The sequence below is a fragment of the Pelodiscus sinensis genome, chromosome 1 (assembly GCF_052426305.1).
Source record: "Pelodiscus sinensis isolate ZL-2025 chromosome 1, ASM5242630v1, whole genome shotgun sequence".
Lineage (NCBI taxonomy): Eukaryota > Metazoa > Chordata > Testudines > Trionychidae > Pelodiscus > Pelodiscus sinensis.
In genome coordinates, this window is record NC_143052.1 from 202443310 (window position 1) to 202463093 (window position 19784).

Genomic DNA, 19784 nt, shown 5'->3' on the forward strand with positions numbered 1-19784 from the left:
GGGATTTTTAAAATGTTTAGAAACTTTTGTTGGAATAATATTTACTAGTTGAAAACACAACTTCTATGTCTAGCATGCGTCCCTCTCCTCTGTGTTTGGTTATGGAATATTCTGTAGTTTGTGATTGGCCATATGTCTGAATACAAGTTTTTCAGTGCAAAACAGCAAAAGTGATGAGTAGTCTCACTGGAGGTAAACAATGCTGGACCCTTTGAGCAGTGGAAGTGCAGGTGATATGCATCATGTATGGAAAACAAAGGTCACAGTTTGTAGGAAAATACATTTTTATTCGAGCACAAATTTTTAACAGGGAGAGTGATTAACCACTGGAAAAAGCTACCAAAAGTAATAGTGGATTCTATATCTCTTGATGTCTTCAAATCAAGACTAGAGGCCTTTCTGGAATATATTCCTTAGCTAAACCAACTTACTGGGCAAAGTACAAGGATACCGAGTAAAATTTAATGATATGTGATAACCAGGAAGTCAGACTAGATCATTTAAGGGTCCTTTCAGATTTGAAATTCTGTGAACCCATGACACTCCTAATACAAGCAATGTTTTTTTCTGACTCTTTCTATGTAGAAAACCAAAACTGCTTAATTAAATTAAAAACACAGAAGTTCATGTTTGGCTGAGTTGTTTGTTTTATGATAATTAACCTAATCATATACAGTCCATTATGATTTTCAGAGGTCTCAGAGCACTTTATAACATTCCTGCAGCAGTGAGTTTGTGGTGGAAACAGCTACTAAAGTAGTGAGAGCGTTATCTGGGTTGGTCATGTGAAGAAACTGTTCACAGCATAAGGAAGAATATAGCTCCACTGAAGTCAAGCTATGTTAACTTTCAGCAGATAAAACCTGACCTCTTGATCTGAAAGAAATTAAGCATGTTTCACATAAACCCAACTTTTTAGAGCACCATTGCAGTAAAGACTGGACAATTTCTGGTAACTCCTAGATTTTGCTTCCTGTCTTTCAAACTTCACAGCTTCCCTCATATGATTTGCCACAGCTCTGCCCATATAGCGATGATATCACTCCCTTCATCATGCTGTTTGTTCTGATCACATTCTCTTGTTGCTCCCTTTGTTTTCTCTTTTATTCAGTTCTGTAACTTATTTTCATGGTGGTCTCTATGTCAGTCAAAAAGTCCTTTTTCCTGAACCAAACATCCTTTCTGTTCACCTTTAAACCCACAATTTTTGCTTTCCATGCTACCACTGACTTATATGCCTGTACTATTAACTCTTCGGTTTTTTACTTTTCTGATACATTGTTTCCATACTGTTTTAACTCTCTGTTACCTACTCACTTTACTTTGTCTGTTTTGTTTGCTCTCTGTGTTTGTTAATTTAGATTGAAGGCTCCACAGGACAAGGCCATACCTCCCTTCCATCTCTGTATAGTTATTATCTATACAAATGTTGAATGATTAATATTTATTTTACAGTTAATAGTAGTTAATGTTAATATTAGTAGTTCATTTCCAGCATTCATATATTTCCTCAATCCCCACTTAATAAGTAATTTTTTTAATACTTATATCACCCTGGTTCAGTACAGGCAGTCCCTGGGTTACGTACAAGATAGGGACTGTAGGTTTGTTCTTAAGTTGAATTTGTATGTAAGTCGGAACTGGTACATATTGTAGGGGAAACTCTAGCCAAACATTTCTCCAGAGCTCAGTTTTATTCTCCCACACCTCACTTCCCTCAGTCCTTTATTCTCAAGCTGAGGTGTCTGCTGAGAAAAGCCGCTCTGCATCTCCCTGGTCTGCTGGGGGGGGAGGCGCTAGCTTTGCGTCTCCCTATCTGCTGGGGGGAAGCAGCTAGTGCGGGGTTGCCTCACCCCGTTTGTAAGTAGGGATCTGATGTAAGTCGGATCCATGTAACCCGGGGACTGCCTGTATACCAATACAAGCTCCGCTTACATTTTGGATTAACACAATGCATTACACATATTGCTTCAGAAACTAGTATTGCTTAGGACAACCTTACATCATTTGCTGAATCTTTGCTGGCTTTGGGCAACCTTACATTAAGATGTCCTAAATGTGTATCTTCTATTTTGATCAGCTTTACTGTGCTCTTGACTTTGTTGATGTTTAAAATACATAGAGTTCTCAAGTACCAAAGCATCTGAGATTTGTAGTATCTTGCCTTTTTCTAAAGCTTCTTCAATGAATCTGCATGGCGCTAGTATTAACCAGATTAATTCAAAAGTATTAACCAGATGATCTCATAATTTAATTTTTCACTTCCTTCCACTTCCATTTTAAACTATTCCAATTTAAGCAGCCTACAAAATTTGGGAGCCTCTTCTTTCTGAGTAGATGGACTATTACCATAATTCATAGCATATAATGCCTTTATTTTTTTTACTGAATCACTGAGTCTGTTTAGCTTCTGTAATTCCCTTGCTTTAAAACAGCCTTTTGTTTTTCACTCATGCACTGTTATTTTTTTGACGTTGGTACCATTTTAAGATGTTTGATGGCCCAAAGTCCTAAGAACCCAAGCATATTAATCAATAATTGTAATAATAATTAATATTTTTATTGTTCCAGGGCTAGGGCAAATCATACTTCCTTCATCTCGGTTAGAATCTTATTCTATGTGAGCTTTTTGGTTAAAATTTGCTTTCTGGTTTTGTGGTTGTATCAGTTACAGAGTTTTCATTTACATGAAAGCACTTTTCCCTTCATCTCCAGTTGTATACTAACTCCTGAAATCCTTATTTGCTTTTACTTAGCCCTCACCTAATAAAACTTAACTGAGAGACTTCTTAAGGACATCTGGATTTGGCCCAAAATAATTGTAGTAAAGCATCTAATTGTTTAGCTTCTAAATTTCTCTTGGAGGTAACACAAAATAAACTTAATTATGGTCCTAGAAGAAAACTATAAGGAAAGGGTGGCACTTTGTGCACAAGAATATAAAACCAATAATACTTAATATTTAAACTTTATTATGATACTACAAGTGAACAAACACAATTTTCCATAATATTACTTCTCTCCCCTCCTTTTTAAACAAAGAAACAAAAACAGCTTTTGGACACAATTGCATATTGGCAAATTCAACAGTAATTTTCCTTTTCTCCACCCTCTTCAAAAATCTTTTAAAAATGTTCTGTAGGTACTGACATGGCTATATGCTCCATGTTCTTTGCTAGTAATTTGTGAGTCTGATTTGATTGATTCTAATAATAAAGTGATTCTTTTATATTTTTAAAATAGGAGTCAGATAAATATAAATATGGAATTCACTAGTCGCTTTCTACATCCTGCTGAAGCAGTGTTGTTGTTGGTTTCGAAGACTGTAAATGGAATAGGAGGTACATCAATGACTTTCTCTCTGAAATCTAAAGTCACCCATATTGACCCTGCTGTAAGTACTGTGTATACCATTTGAAAAAATGTGAATGTTCCTGTAAATGACTCACACAATGTCTTAGATATATATGATAGGCCGAGTTGGCAGTAAAACAAAAATTCAAATTTGTGAAAAAAATTTCACTGTTTCAGCATTGGTTTCCATTCCTTACCAAAAAGAAAATTATATCTTTTTGACATAAGAATTAGAGAGACAAACTAACAATGTGAATGGTTGACCAGTTAAAATATGACCCTTAGTGCCTAGTTATTTTTGAAAATGTAACAAATTGAACTGGGGTCGCTACATCACTTACATGCTTTTTAACATCTTACACTTGGTGTTCAGTCCATAGCTTTGCAAGATGGAAATCTCTCTCTCTCTCTCTCTCTCTCTCTCTCTTTATATATCTATATATATATATATATAACTTTTTTTCCTGTGGGCCAACAGAGTGATATCATCATGTCAGTCTGCGTCCCACCAGTCTCCTCCCTCCCTCTCTTCTCCCCTCTTCCCTTGTGCTCGGGGGGCGCTGGGGCTACCATGTCATGCCCTTGCCCCCTCCCCAGTGGCCGGCGGGGGAGAGCGCAGGATCTGGTGAGACCTCAACCTGGTCCCCTCCCCACCAGTGGCTGGGGGGAGAACGTAGGGTCTGGGGAGTCCTTGCCCAGTCCTCTCCCCCACTGCCACTGGAAGGAGAGAGCTGGGGCTGGTGAGGCCTTGGCCGGCCTCCTCTCCCCAGTCTGCTGGGGGCGGGGTGAGCATGGGGGTCTGGCAAGGTTTCAGCCCAGCCCTCCTCCCCTCTGGCAACTAGGGGGAGAGTGCAGGGCCTGGTGAGGCCTTTGCCTGGCCTCCCTCCCCACAGTGCCTGGGGGAGAGGGTGGGTGCGATGGAGTTCAGTCAGAGAAGACTCTTTGGGGGTGCTTTCTGAAGTGCTGACACAGCCACCGCCACTCTCCTTCCCGCACTCTGGGGCTTTTCACCACCTGGTGCTGCTGTGACAGCTCTGCTGGTCTCCCCCAGCCAGGCCCCTGAACTGAGATCTCTTCCTCACCGAGAAGCAGTACAGATACTGAACCTTTTCAGGTCCAAGGGGAGTGCAGTTTTGGGCCCACCTTCGTAGATACCACTGCCCAAATGGGATCAAATCCCCCAGTAAATTATTTATGTAAGCGCCCGTTAGCAATTAAAGGGAGATTATACACACTAGATGTCCCTCCATGTAAGAATTATTTACACTGGGTTTGTTAGAAAATAAAAGTGATTTTATTAAGTACAAGCAGTTGGATTTAAGTGGTAATAAATGAGAACAGAAAGTAGATTACAAATCAAAAGAAACAAAAATGCTTAGCTAATTTTACACTGAAACCTCAGTACAAACTTTTCAAACACACCTTAAAACCTCTTTTCTGGCTGCCCCTCTGAACCAGGGCTGTCTCCCCACTCTGGGGTCTTCAGCTCCTTCCTACAGGTGCAGCCAAACCAAAAGACCTCAGCCCCTGCTTTCCTATTCTTTTTTAAGGAACTGAGGCCACTCCCTACTAACCACTGCTGAGACTTAAGGACAAAAGAGATTGTTTAACAGTTTCTCAATGCCTCTCACTCACACATTTAAAAACCCACAAAGTATTCCCCACTCCATGTCTAATTTTATGCACAAAAATGATATATATGTCAACGTAGGATAAACAGAACTAGTGGATCATGACATGAAGATAGGTTGCATGAAATAATTTGCTCAATGCACCTTTGAGTTATGTATATTCATGTCCATAAGTCAATTTCATAAAGCATGTGCGGGGAGGGGAGGGGGTCCATCACAGCAGGATCTGGCATGGCCTCAGCCAAGGTCCCTGTCCACAGTGGCAGAGTGATAATGGGGGGCCTGGAAAGGCCTTGGCCTAGCCCCCTCCCCATCAGTCACCAGAGGGAGAGCTCAGGGCCTGGTGAGACCTCTGCTCAGCCCGCTTCTTCTCGGGTAACCAGGGGGGAGAGCATGGGGCCTGGTGAGGTCTCACCACAGCTTCCCCCGCAACCCCTGGCCAGTGGCTGCGGGGAGAGTGCAAGGCCTGGCAAGGCCTCAGCCTGACCACTCTCCATCCCAGTGTCTGGGGGGAGAACGCAGGGCCTGGTGAGGCCTTGGCCCATCCCCCTTCCCCTCTGACCTCTCCCGCCAGCCAGTGGAGGGAGAGAGCCAGGGCTAGCAAGGCCTTGGCTCAGCCCCTCACCCCCCAGGTCACTGGCGGGAGGGAGAGCGTGGGGCCAGATGATCAGCTGGGGCAATTCAGGGGGCAGGTAAGGTCTGCAACACCTCAGCCTGGCCCTCCCCAGCAGCTGGGGGGGGAGGGGGAAATCTGGGGCTGCCTAACCCCAAAGAGAGGATGGTTGGTGACTGTAGCAAGCAGGGGGCGTAGCCCCCTATTTTACATCTTGGAAAAAAGCACTATGGATAGGCCCAGCATGTCTGGTACGGCACCGTCCAAGACACCGGTACCGCACATGAGAGCCTATTCGGAGCCGAAACAGAGACCATCAGTACTGCCCGCACCAGCAGCACCGGATACACCTACGGCATCGGCCACACCGGCCAGCCAACATAAGGATCGCTCGGCACTGGAACAGCATGCACAAATAGCACCGATGTCCATGCCGAAGAAGCCCCACACCGACATGCCTCCACCGGATCATTCGGCACTGGTGCTGCCATCGACACCGAGTAAACCACACGCCTTGGCACCAACTCAAGAAGAGCGCATTACCGATCCCCAGTATGAAGCCACACGCCAACGGCACCGATTTCGCTGGGCTCCTCCATTCACTCTGTGCGGTCCCGCAGATCATCGAATGTCTCACGATCTCCGAGTGAGATGGGCATGGAATCAAGGAGTAGATTTTCCTCCTAACACTTCAGTCCAGCTCACAGACCTCCCTCTTGGCAACCCAGCTCAGTGCAATACGCATACCCTCCTTCACCACCATCATGGCATGCACAACAGTATGGCTACCCATCACCACCATACGCCACTCAATGGCAGCCGTGGGAACAACACTCCAAGAAGAGCCACCACTGTGGCCCTTCTACTATCTCCAGACCACCACCAGCTTCACCTCCAATTACTGCTTCGGTAACTGAGCCGAATTCTCCAGCTCACTCCGAAATACAAGACTCCCTGTCAGAAGGGGAAGACAGATTCCCCTTTGCACAATTCCTTATCTTCACCCGATGAGGCAGTCATAGCCGAAACCCAACCATCCAGTGATGACTCAAGAAAATTTCAGGATGTTTTCAAAAGGGTGGCCTTAGCGCAAGAGCAAGATCTTTAGGAGGTACAAGTGAAGCAACACCAGCTCTTACTCACACTGCAACCTCCCACTACTTCCTGAATTGCACTCCCCATGGACGAGACTGTTATGGACCCTGCAGATAACATCTGGCAGACCCCTGCATCCATTACCCTGACTAACAAAAGGGCAGACCGCAAGTACTTAATTGCTCTTAAAGACAAGGATTTTCTCTTTACTCCTCCCCCACCAAACCCCTTAGTCGTAGACTCTGTTCGGCATAAGGGAAGACAGCCTAACCTCAAGACCACTCCACAAGACAGAGACCACAAAAAAGTCGACATCATGGGCCGCAATGTCTATTCCTTGGCCACCTTGCTCCTTAGAGTGGCAAACTACATGGCGATGCTCACAGATTATGACCATGCCAGTTATTTGAAACTGCAGGACTTGGTTCAGCACTTACCAGAACATAAGAGACAAACTCTACTTAAAATCATGAAGGAGGGCCACACCATTTCCTGTACTGCCCTACAGTCTGCAATGGATGTAGCAGACACTGTGGCCCGTATTACAGCATCTGCCATCATACTGCACAGGATCTTGTGGCTGCAGGCATCAGAAGTCCTGAGAGATTTACAACAGAAAGTCGAATATCTACCCATTGAAAAGACCAACCCCTTCACTGCTAAGACAGACGAAGTGTTACATTCCATGAGGGACTCCCGTACCACCCTCAGACCCTGGGAATGTACATTCCCCCCTTTAAAAGAACAAGGTACTCAACCTACCAGAGGCCTAGGGACCCTTTCAGACAACAACCCAGATATGATTTCTATCAAAAAGAAAAGCCACAATGTTGCAGCACCAACAGCAACAACACTCCTCTGCGACCCACCCACCCATGGCGAAACAACAAATTTGAAAAATATGTCGACAGCCAGAAAACCACCCCAATACCACTTGGGCCCTAGTCTTTCTCAATTGAACCATTCTCTCCGAGATTTTTCCCATTGATGGACCAAAATCACATCAGACAAATGCGTCCTAGAACTGATCCAACATGGTTATGCCATCCCCTTCACTTCCTTGCCTCCTACCTACCCTCCCACTCCATCCCTCTTCAGGGACCTATATCACTAAACCCTTCTCCACCAAGAAGTCTCGCACCTTCTACAGTTGGTGCCATAGAACAAGTACCACCAGAATTCCAGGGGTCGGGGCTTCTATTCAACCTACTTCCTAACCCAGAAAAAAAGTGGAGATTGGGCACCTATATTGAATTGGAGGAGACTCAACAAATACATTGCCTACCACCGCTTCAAGATGGTAACCTTAGCAACAATTATCCCCACATTGGATCAAGGGGACTGGCTTTTGGCTCTCGACCTCCAGGATGCCTACTTCCACATCACAGTCCATCCCGCACACACACGCTTCTTACGATTTCATGGTGGGCACCCAACACTACCAGTACCGAGTGTTCCCCTCTGGCCTCTCAACTGCCCCCAAGGTATTTTCCAAAACTCTGGTGGTTGTAATGGCCTCACTTCGGCGTCAAGATGTCATGATATTTCCATAGCTGGATGACTGCTTCATAAAAGGGTCGTCCCTTAAAGAAACCAAGGCCATGACCGACATGACCACGGACTCTCTGGTCAACCCCGGCTTCCATATAAACCATTCAAAATCCACGCTAGATCCAACCCAGAAATTAGAGTTTATAGGGGCCTTCATCGACACGGTGGCAGCAAAGGCAACTCTGCCCGAACACAGATTCAACATCATTCACGACCTTATCACAAGTGCACAATCAGCTCTGACCATGATGGTACGCGAATGACTTAAAATCCTTGTATATATGGCTTCTACAACATATAGCATCAAGTTGGCCAGACTCCACATGAGGGGCCTGCAGTCATGGTTGTCCACAACGTACAAGCCCTCCAGGGACCAACTGTCCAAAATAGTGACTATCTCACCACATATTCTTAATTTCCTTCAATGGTGGACAAATACTTGAAACATGCTAGACGGCGTACCATTCTAGCGTCCTTCCTCCATACTCACACTTATGACCAATACATCACTCATGGGTTAGGGAGCCCACATAGGGATCATCACAGCCCAAGGCAAATGGTCCTTCACAGAACAAACTTTTCATATCAACCTCCTCAAATTACGAGCAGTCAGATATGCATGCCAACACTTCCAACCGTACATAGCTCACAAGTCTATTACTATAATGATGGACAACACCACCTGTATAGTACATCAACTGGCAGGGATATGCACGATTGCCATCCCTTTTCAGGGAGGCCATCAAGTTATGGAACTGGTGCCTGGCACATCAGGTCACCCCGATAGCTTCCTACCTTCCAGGAGTACTCAATGACACAGCGGATGCCCTAAGCTGCACATTCCACAATCAACATGAATGGGAGATAGACCGACATGCACTCGCTCCACTATTTCACCAGTGGGGCCAACCAGACATAGACCTCTTTGCCACAAAAAGCAACAGGAAGTGTCACCTCTATTGCTCCAGAGCAGCCTTAGGGAAGTACTCCCTCAGTAACGCATTTTCTATCAGGTAGGCTGCTCCTCTCCTCTACTCCTTCCCTCCCTTTTCCCTCCTATGCAAGGTCCTTAACAAGATCAGGACAGACCAAGCTCGGGTCCAGCGTGACCCAGACAGACATGGTATCCTTACCTTCACAAGATGAAGATGGTAGACCCATATGCCTTTCCACCCCATCACGACCTCCTATTACAGAATTATGGGAGAAATCTCCATCCAGAACTCTACAAACTTCATCTTCACGCCTGGCTCCTTCATGGCTTCAGGATGCCGAAAATACCTGTTTAGAGCCAGTGAAATAGATACTGATCAATAGTAGAAGACAATCCACCAGAAGAACATACCTCTATAAATGGAACAGATTTTCTCACTGGTTTAAATGCTCACATACGACAAGTCCAGAATCCACTCCTCTCCCCATCCTGTTGAACTACCTATTATCCCTGAAACTGTCAGGCCTCACTCCTAGCACCATTAAAATTCATGTTGCTGCTATAGCAGCATTTCATTACGACGATCAAAGGGTTTCCTTCCTCGCAAACCTGATAAACAAAAGGTTCCTTAAGGGCCTTCAGAACACTTTCCCACATGTCTGCCCTCCAGATCCCGTCTGGGATCTGAAACACATTCTCAAAAGCTTGACAAAGCCACCCTTTGAACCACTAACCACCTGCTCTTGATCACATCTTTCAGTGAAAGTGTCCTTCCTTGTTGCGATAACTTCCAGTTGGAGAGTGAGTGAACTTGCCATGTTGATGGCTGAACCCCCGTACACGGTGTTCGCCAAGGACAGAGTGATACTCCGACCTCACCCGAAGTTCCTCCCCAAAGTTCCTTCTCTCTTCCACATCAACGAACCCATACGCTTACCTGCCTTTTTTCCTAAGCCGCATGCCAATCCAGTGCAGGCCCCATGGCACACTCTTGACGTCTGCAGAGCACTTGCGTTTTATGTGGACTGTACTTGAGCCTGGCAAGCCTCTCCTAGGCTGTTTTTGTCCTATGCAGAATGATCAGAGGATCTTGTAATGGATCTCCTCCTGTATTTGAACATGCTTTATATTATATGACAAAGACTTACCTGAAACCATCACAGCACATTCCATCAGGGCGATGTCTTCCACAACTGCCTTACTCATCAATGTCCCTCTTCAAGACATCTGTAATGCCGCCACCTGGTCATCTGACCACACATTCGCACAACATTACGCTCTCTCCTCTTCCGTTTCATCTTCTATGGCGGTGGGGCAGGCAGTACTATCCACAGTGACTACCACATGGCTCCAAACCCACCTCCGCGGGCTGACAACTGCTGTGTAGTCACCCAGAGTGGAGCACCTATGGGGACACCACTCGAAGGAGAAGAAAGAGTTACTCACCTTGTGCAGTAACTGTGGTTCTTTGAGATGTGTGTCCCCTTGGTGCTCCACTACCCTCCCTCCTTCCCCTGATTTGGAGCTCTATGCTCTAACGGGGAAAGAAGGAACGGAGGAGCCGCACCATGTGCACGCCTAACAGATTCCAACGGCATAAGGGGGTGCTATGGCACGTGCACGGCGTGGTGGAAACTGCTGTAAAAGTCTCTGGTCGCCGATGCGAGGACGCACCAGCACCCAGAGTGGAGCACCCACGGAGACACAGATCTCGAAGAACCACCATTACTGGACAAGGTGAGTAACTCTTTCATCTTTTGAAAAAGGGTGGGTTTTTTTAAAGAACTGCGTCTAGACGGCAGTTTCATTTTCGAAAAGCCCTTTTTCGAAAGAATGCATGGCCAACATTATGCAAACGAAGCACAGGAAATTCAAATCCTGGCTTCATTTGCAATTTTGATCTGTATAATTTACATCCCTCTTTCAAAAGATGGATATAGTCTAGACATGCCCTCAGTGAATAGTTCCTCCGAGTTCAACTCTCTCCTCCTTAGGACCAGCAGACAAGTCCCTCCACTGCTTTGGTTTTGGCTCTCTGGTTTTCACCTGCCCTTTTCTTGGCTGACTCAGTCTACGATCTAAGACTCACTCACCAGGTCTCTTTTCTGTTTCTAGAGCCCAGCTGGACTTCTTTGCCTAAAGATGTGGTTCTCAAACCACGGTCTGCGGACCACTAGTGATCCACAGCCACCTTCCAGGTGGTCTGTGGTTGGAGCTCAACTCCTACCCCTTTCCTCCTTCCTGCGAGGTTGAAGCACTAGTGCCGGCTTCCCGTGGGTGACTGAGGGAAGGAAGAAAGCATGAGCCTTGCTGTGCATTTGACTTCCAGGGAAGAAATGGGGCCAGAAACGGCTCTGGATGCTGCCACTCCCCCACTCCTTCCTCCAACTCGGGGAATGGCAATGCATGGATGCACTTCCTGGAGGTTTTCCCTGCTGCTCCCATTAGCTGCAATCTGGCCAATGGGAGCAGTGGGAGGCCATGCCTAGGACATGGTGCCTGGGAGCAGCATGGGACACGAAGGCAAGTAAGGGCCCCCTTCCCCTCATTCCCAAACCCCAAGCTCCCACCCTACTTCTGCACTGCCCCCTGCTGAGACCCCATACCCCCAGCCTATTCCTGCACTCTCCCTCCTGCCCATAGAGTGCACCTTCCTTTGCACTTGCCTCCTCCCCTCTGTCCAGACATTCTACTCCCAGCTTGCTCCTGCACCCTACCTCCCACCCATACCTTGCACCCTTGCCCCTTCCTGCACCCCACATCCTGTCCAGATCCTGCACTGCCATCCCTATCCCACTTGCTGGCAGCCCTGTCTCACACACTGGGCCCTTCGTTTTTTACCTCACCCCAGTGCATAGGGGTGTCCACAATATCCACTAACCCTGGAACCCCAGAAGAGGAAATCTGGCCTATGGGAAGCTGAATCTCAATCCTCCCTGTCTCTCTTCCCCCCTCGCCCAACCGCCTGTAGGGCTAGAGAGCCAGGAAAGCGAGGTGTCTCAGCTGGGAAGGGGGCACATCAGTGAGGGTTGGGGATTTTTGGAGGGTTTTTTGCTCTTCACTTGTGTGGTCTCCAACTGATTTTTCTGTAGGTCAGTGGCCCCCAACCCAAAAAAGTTTCCCCACCCCTACCATAGATAAATAGTGATACCGTTGGACATAAATTAATATTTTACTTTATTTAAAATGAAGTTTGATAAACTAACATTAGAAAGTCTAAGTGCTTAATCTGTTTAATAATTTAAATTAGTATTTCCTGTCCTACTGGGTAAATTAAACTATTCTCGCTAGCTGCAGCACTAACAAAATGGCTCGAGTGTAATTATTTAAATAACGGCAACTTTCCATTATTAACTAGTGGTTCCATGGAAAGGTTTGCATACAGTGGAGTGGACCACAGGCCAAAAAGTTTGAGAACCACTGACCTAGAGGGAGGTAGCAAGACTCTCTTATGGGTCATTGTTACCTGTGCTTGTCTCAGTCATGCAAAGACTATGAAATGTACTTAATTTTATGTGCTGTAACTTTGGTGGGACTACTCAGAATGCATAAGACTAATGTATTCATAAGTCTCTGGAGGATTGGGACCAAAACCAAGCACTGAACAAGGGATCAAAAAAGTGATAAAGGCAAAAACTTATTTTTATGAACATGTATCCACATTTTCAACAAAAATAGACATATATCATCTCCAGGTATTCCTGAAACTCACCTTCATGAAGTGGTTGGCTTTTTTGTAGGCATCAGGGAAGCAGTAAGCCTTGAGGAGAAGTATTGTGGAAGGGTTTGGGGAGGGCATTTCATGTATAAGAACTAGTGGGTAAGAAGATTTTGGAGAGGGGAGGGCTGGGGTATGGTGAGGACAGATGTGATATGAAAAAAGATGGAAAATAGCTTTTCCTCCCCATAACCCTTAGTCCTACTGTATAAAAATTATGAAAAGTGTGACTGGAGAGGCCTGAGGTGAAGCATATATATTTAAAAGGAATTGGGCCTTTAATCTTCTTTCATATATTGGCAAAAAAACTTTTATATGTTGATTATACTAGTGATATTCACAGGGAATGAACTGCATCATGTATATGGAATATTTTGTTGCCTAATTACTAGTTTATTTTTTTGTCAAATATGGACTGTTTTTTAATTTTCTTACACTAAAATAACTTTTTTTTCTCTTTTAGGGTATATTAAAATGCAAATCCCCATGTTATGAACTGAAGAAAGTTAGTCTGAATGTTACTAGCCCCTTTGAAACTGATGGAATATTCAGGTAGACAATATTGTAAAGGCAAGCTCATAGCTATAATATTATTTATATTTATCCTTTTCCATAATTTTCTCTTGTTTAAAAATGTAGTAAAATTGAAGTTAAATTATAGTCATTTGCATTGCCAAAATACTATGATAATAAAGAAGATAAATAAACCTTAATTGAAATCCATTGTAAGCTTTCATCTAATGGAGTTCAAGAACCCTGCTTATATTTCTGTGTTTGGCTGAGGTTCGGCAGAATTCCAAAGAGAAACAAACTATGTGAATAGGTTTTTTTCCCCCCCAATCTGCTTTATTCTGCTGGCTAAATGGCTAAACTGAAATATTCATACAGAAGAGAAAATATGCTTTTGCTCAGGGGCTCACATCACCATCAATTAATCTAATTTTCTCTTTTTGTATTCACAATATATGAAACATCTCCAGAGCTGTAAATGGTTTGCTAATATGTAGGAAATAGTATCAGAGGGGTAGCCGTGTTAGTCTGAATCTGCAAAAGCGGCGAGGAGTCCTGTGGCACATTATAGACTAGCTGAAGTATAGGAGCATAAGCTTTCGTGGGCAAAGACCCACTTCGTCAGAGGCATGTAGTGGAAATTTCCAGAGGCAGGTATAAATATGCAGGCCAGAATCAGGCAGGAGATTACAAGATGGATCCAATCAGGGAGGATGAGGCCCACTTCTAGTAGTTGATGTGGAGGTGTGAATTCCAAGAGAGCAGAAGCTGCTTTTGTAGTTAGCAAGCCATTCACAGTCTTTGTTTAATCCAGAGTTGATTGTGTCAAACTTGAAGATGAACTGTAGCTCAGCAGTTTCTCTTTGAAGTCTGGTCCTGAAGTTTTTTTTTCTGCAGGATGGCTACCTTGAGATCTGCAATTGTGTGTCCAGGAAGATGGAAGTGTTCCCCTACAGGTTTTTGTATGTTGCCATTCCTAATATCAGATTTGTGTCCATTGATTCTTTTAGGTAGGGACTGTCCAGTTTGGCCGATGTATATAGCAGTGGGGCATTGTTGGCACATGATGGCATATATTACATTAGTAGATGTGCAGGAGAATGTACCAGTGACAGAATGGCTGATCTGGTTAGGTCCTGTGATGGTGTTGCAGTAGCTAAAGAAGTTGCTTTCACTGCCCCACCATTGTGGCCTGATCTGAATCACCTAAGCAATCAGATGAATCAGTTCAGTTTCCATGTTTGTTCAGTCCTTAAGCAATCAGCATGAGTACCTGCTGTGGCTTTTAGGGTATGGAAATCTGTCTACCAGAAAGTAGATTAAGGCTACCAAATAAACTCATTTCACCTGGATCATTCTGTGGATATTGGATCACAACTATTTTAAATAACTGCAAGCTACAGGGGAAAGGTTCCATATCACATTATGAGTATTCTGAATCATACAGACCTTTCCTGGGAATTCATTTCCTTAACTAAGTATATGGCCCAGCAAATTTCATGGCAATGAAAAATGTATCATGGACTGTGAAATAAATAACAGAGGGGTAGTTGTGTTAGTCTGAATCTGCATAAACAATGAGAAGACCTATTGCACCTTAAAGACTAATGGATTTATTGGAGCATAAGCTTTCGTGACCCACTTTGTCAGATGCATGTAGTGGAAATTCCAGAGGCAGGTATAAATATACAGGTATATGAAAAGAGTAGCAATCAAGAGTAAGGCTAGAGATAATGAGGTCAATTCAGTCAGGGAAGAAGAGGCCCACTTCTAGCAGCTGATGTGGAGGTGTAAACAGCAAGGGTATGTCTACACTACAAAGTTAATTCGAACTAATGGACGTTAGTTCAAATTAACTTTCATAGGCGCTACACTAGCGCTCCGCTAGTTCAAACTTAATTCGAACTAGCGGAGCGCTTAGTTCGAACTAGGTAAACCTCATTTTACGAGGACTAAGCCTAGTTCGAACTTCCTAGTTCGAATTAAGGGGTGTGTAGCCCCTTAATTCGAACTAATGGGAGGCTAGCCCTCCCCAGCTTTCCCTGGTGGCCACTCTGGCCGACACCAGGGAAACTCGTATGCCCCCCTCCCGGCCCAGGACCCCTTAAAGGGGCACGGACTGGCTACGATGCCAGTGCCAGGTGCAAGCCTGCCAGCACCCAGCTAGCAGACCCTGCACCTGGCATGGCTTGAGCCAGCCACCCGATGCCCCCCAGCCCTCCCCCTCTTCCCGGGACCAGGCTGGCGGCTCCCGGAACTTGCCTGGGACCGCAAGAGGCGGGCATCTGCCTGGTCTAGTGCGGACATCGTGGACCTCGTCCACGACCTCCGCACTAGGCACAGGAAAGCGGCCATCTAGGGCAGGAGAGCTGCCAGCCTGGCCACCCAGGAGCAGGTTTGCATGAAAATCAAGGTGGTCCACTGAGACCCCCGACCCTGAGCCCTGAGCTTACAATGGCCGTATTGGGTCAGACCAAAGGTCCATCTAGCCCAGTAGCCTGTCTGCCGACAGCGGCCAACCCTAGGGACCCTGGAGGGGATGGACCGAAAACAGTGACCAAGCCATTTGTCTCGTGCCATCCCTCTCCAGCCTTCCAGAAACTTTGGGCAGGCATACCACTCCTACCCCCTGGCTAATACCACTCCATGGACCCAACCTCCATCACTTTATCTCACTTCTCTTTAAACTCTGTTCTAGTTCTAGCCTTCACAACCTCCTGCAGCAAGGAGTTCCACAGGCTGACTCTTTGCTTTGTGAAGAACAACTTTCTGTTACTAGTTTGAAGCCTGCTACCCATTCCTTTCCTTTGGTGTCCTCTAGTCCTTCTATTATGGGAACAAATGAAGAACTTTTCTTGATGCACCCTCTCCATCCCACTCATGCTTTTATAGACCTCTATCCTATCCCCCCTCAGTCTCCTCTTTTCTCAGCTGAAAAGTCCCAGTCTCTTTAGCCTCTCTTCATATGGGACCTGTTCCTAACCTCTGATCATTTTAATTGCCCTCCCCTCTCCCACCCTCTCTCTTCCCCTCTCCCACCTCCTTTTCCCAGTCTCCCCGAGTTTTGTTCAATAAAGAGAGATTCTATTTTTGACCATACGTTTTCTTTATTTTGTACATCAGGAAGGGGGGCTAGGGAAGGGTAAGTGGAAGGAGGTGAGGGAGGAATGGGGTACGAGCCCCCGATGGGGACGACTGGGCTGGCTCTGCGGGTTTCTGGGAGTGGAAGCTCTCCTGCAGCCCCCCAATTACCCCCTCTCCTCAGATGGCAGCCTGCGGCAAGTGCAGCCGGTCTGATGGCCGAGTGGTGTGATGTGCCCAGTGTGGGCACTCAGGGCACTCCAAGCCAGGACTGCTTTGCAAGCGGGGCACCCCTGAGAACTGTCTGTCCGGGGTGGGGGTCGGGTCCCTTTAAGCACAGCCCTCGGCTAGCCTGAGGCAGCAGCTCCACGCTCTACGTCCTCATCTGATGCTGCCGGCACTGCTTCTGACCATCCTTAAGCCCTGTTCAGGGTCCACTTAATGTGGACATGCTAGTTCAAATTAGCAAAATGCTAATTCGAACTAGTTTTTTAGTCTGGATCCGTTAGTTCGAATTAGCTTAGTTCGAATTAGCTTAGTTCGAATTAACTAATTCAAACTAAGTTAGTTCGAATTAGCGCTGTAGTGTAGACATACCCCAAGAGAGGAGAAACTGCTTTTGTAGTTGGCTAGCCATTCATAGTCTTTGTTTAATCCTAATTTGTCAAATTTGCAAATGAATTGTAGCACTTTATTTTCTCTTTGAAGTCTGTTTTTGAAGTTTTTTTGTTGCAGGATGGCTGATTTTAAATCTGCTACTGTGTGCCCAGGAAGATTGAAGTGTTCTGCATGTTTTTTATATGTTACCATTCCTGATATCTGATTTGTGTCCGTTTATTCTTTTACGTAGGGACTGTCCAGTTTGGCCGATGTACGTGGCAGAGGGGTATTGTTGGCATATGATGGCATATATTACATTGGTCGATGAGCAGGTGAATGAGCCTGTGATGGTGTGGCTGATCTGGTTGGGTCCTGTGATGGTGCAGCTGGTGTAGATATGTGGGCAGAGTTGGCACCGAGGTTTGTTGCATTGATTGGTTCCTGAGTTAGAGTTATTGTGGTGTGGTGTATAGTTGCTGGTGAAAATTTGCTTCAGGTTGGGAGACTGTCTGTGTGTAAGGACTGGCCTGTCTCTCAAGGTCTGTGAGAGTGAGGGATCATTGTCCAGGATGGGTTGTAGATCACTGATGATGCATCGGAGAGGTTTAAGCTGGGGAATGTAGGTGATGGCCAATTGTGTTCTGTTATTTTCTCTGTTGGAGGCTTCTGGGTAGCCATCCTGCAACAAAAAAGCCTTCAAAAACAGACTTTAACAGAGTCTAGTCACGTAAAGAGAAGCTTAAGAGCACAAAGATACTTTGTGGTAGGACAAAAACTCAGCAGCTGGTGAATATCTAAAAGACGGAGCTTTACCAGGCCTATAGAACAGGTGCTCCTCAGCCAAACAAAAATGGCAGAAATTTGGCCATTAGGAAGCATGCTGGCCCCTTCATATAGCACACAGTTTACTTTTCCTGATGAATGAGTCTTAAAATTGTTTTTCATACTCTTCAGCTGTCTACATATTTCATTGGCACACTAATACATGAGTAAAATGCAATAATGCTCGCTATCTTTTTTGGCAATGAAACATCAAGAAATAGCCTTGTCTAATTTTCATTTTGCTTTTGCATAGCTCATGGTTACTTGAATGTTACCTTTATGAGAAAAGACAGTTGGCTGTTTCATTTCATTTAGTATAGAATAAGTATCAGGATATGTAAAATTTTGGGAAAAATGGTTCTATTTTAATATTAATACCTCTGTTCTGTTAAGCTTTGGGATGTTGCTGAATCTTCAGATTTTTATTTTCTTTATTATGGCTAAGGATGGGTAGAAAGTTATGCCCTATGAAATTAGAGAAGTATTTCTTCACTGATTTTCAGTAGGGACTCCAAATTGGCCTGTGATGTAGATAATAGACAATTATTTATAAGATGCTCCTTGAATTGGTAGCTCCAAATAGCTTCCTTGAGTGATTGTACATATTCATTCCACTCTAAATTAGAGTGTCTTTCCAGTTCATGGTCGTTTATTTCTTCAGCAGTACCCATTAGGGCAACTTGAGTGCTTTCTTCTGCTACACACCATTGCATGCAAGTGTAAAGGATGGATCATCTCTTACCTCAGTTCCTCCTTACTACCCATGGTGCATTTTAGAGTGATTGTAGACTTGTTACTGCAAGTTTATCTCTATTTTCTTGTTAAATATACTCATGTTTACTTAGAATAGTCTCATAATTAGAGTTTTAGGTAGTAATTAATTATAGGTTTATATTGGAAGAGCAGTGTGTGTGACAAATGTCAAATGTTTAAAGGATTTAAATTGTGCTCAAAAAAGAAAAAGCAGCTGGGCTTAAGCGTATTCTTATGGAGGTGGTTCTTTATCTTGCCTGGGAGCTGTTCAGTTTGTAATGGGCTATAAGTATGTCAGCATTGGTATGGCATTCTCCACCAAAGTTATCTGAATTGAGAGCTTAATCTCTATTGCTGATGCTGAGGAAGAAGCACAAGACATCCAAGAACTTGGTATCTCACTTGACAAGATCCCCAGTACTGAGGCCTTCTGAAGGCAAAGGACTAGGAGGGTCATTTTGAAAGAAGATATTCCCTGTAACATACTTCAGCTGAAATTGACTGTTGACTCCAGAAGCTGTGTCTGATCCATCAAGAGCAACCTCTGAAGTGTCTACTGTAGCATCATCAAGCTATCTTCTGGGACCTCAAGAATAAAAGCCATTGCTGGCATTGTCAACATCAGAGGCATACCCAGAGAGCTACTTACCTTTTTAGTGCTTGTTTTTCCTGCAGTGCAGGAATAATATCAGCTGGTAGAGGTGCCTAGGAACCCTACTTTGGCTCCTCTGAAGCATGTGGTAGTGATACCACCTATACTTTCTTATCTTGGAAGACCGTACAGTTGAGAGGCAAGGCAACTATAACTTCTCCGCTATCTCCATCTCTGAGTTTTGGCTATCTGTCTTCTGTACTGATGGGTTCTCCTGTTATTGGAAGACCCTTAGGCTATGGCTACACTCCAGCAGTAATTCGAACTAACTTAATTTGAATTAGTTAATTCAAACTAAGCTAATTCGAACTAGTGCATCTAGACCTAAAAACTAATTTGAATTAGCGTTTTCCTAATTCGAACTAGCATGTCCACATTGAGTGGACCCTGAACCAAAGTTAAGGCTGGCCAGAACAGGTGCCGGCAGGGCATCAGGTTAGGACTTAGAGCGTGGAGCTGCTGCCTCAGGC

The 19784-nt window shown here is 44.9% G+C and overlaps 1 protein-coding gene across 1 annotated transcript in view; it reads left to right on the top strand.

Moving 5' to 3' along the window:
* CFAP47 (cilia and flagella associated protein 47) overlaps positions 1-19784 on the top strand; it is a 651639-nt gene that overhangs the window by 249926 nt on the left and 381929 nt on the right. Inside the window, exons 38-39 of the mRNA XM_075913261.2 lie at positions 3244-3394; positions 13360-13448. Coding sequence (XP_075769376.2) covers positions 3244-3394; positions 13360-13448 — 240 coding nt within the window. The remainder of the gene's footprint in view (positions 1-3243; positions 3395-13359; positions 13449-19784) is intronic.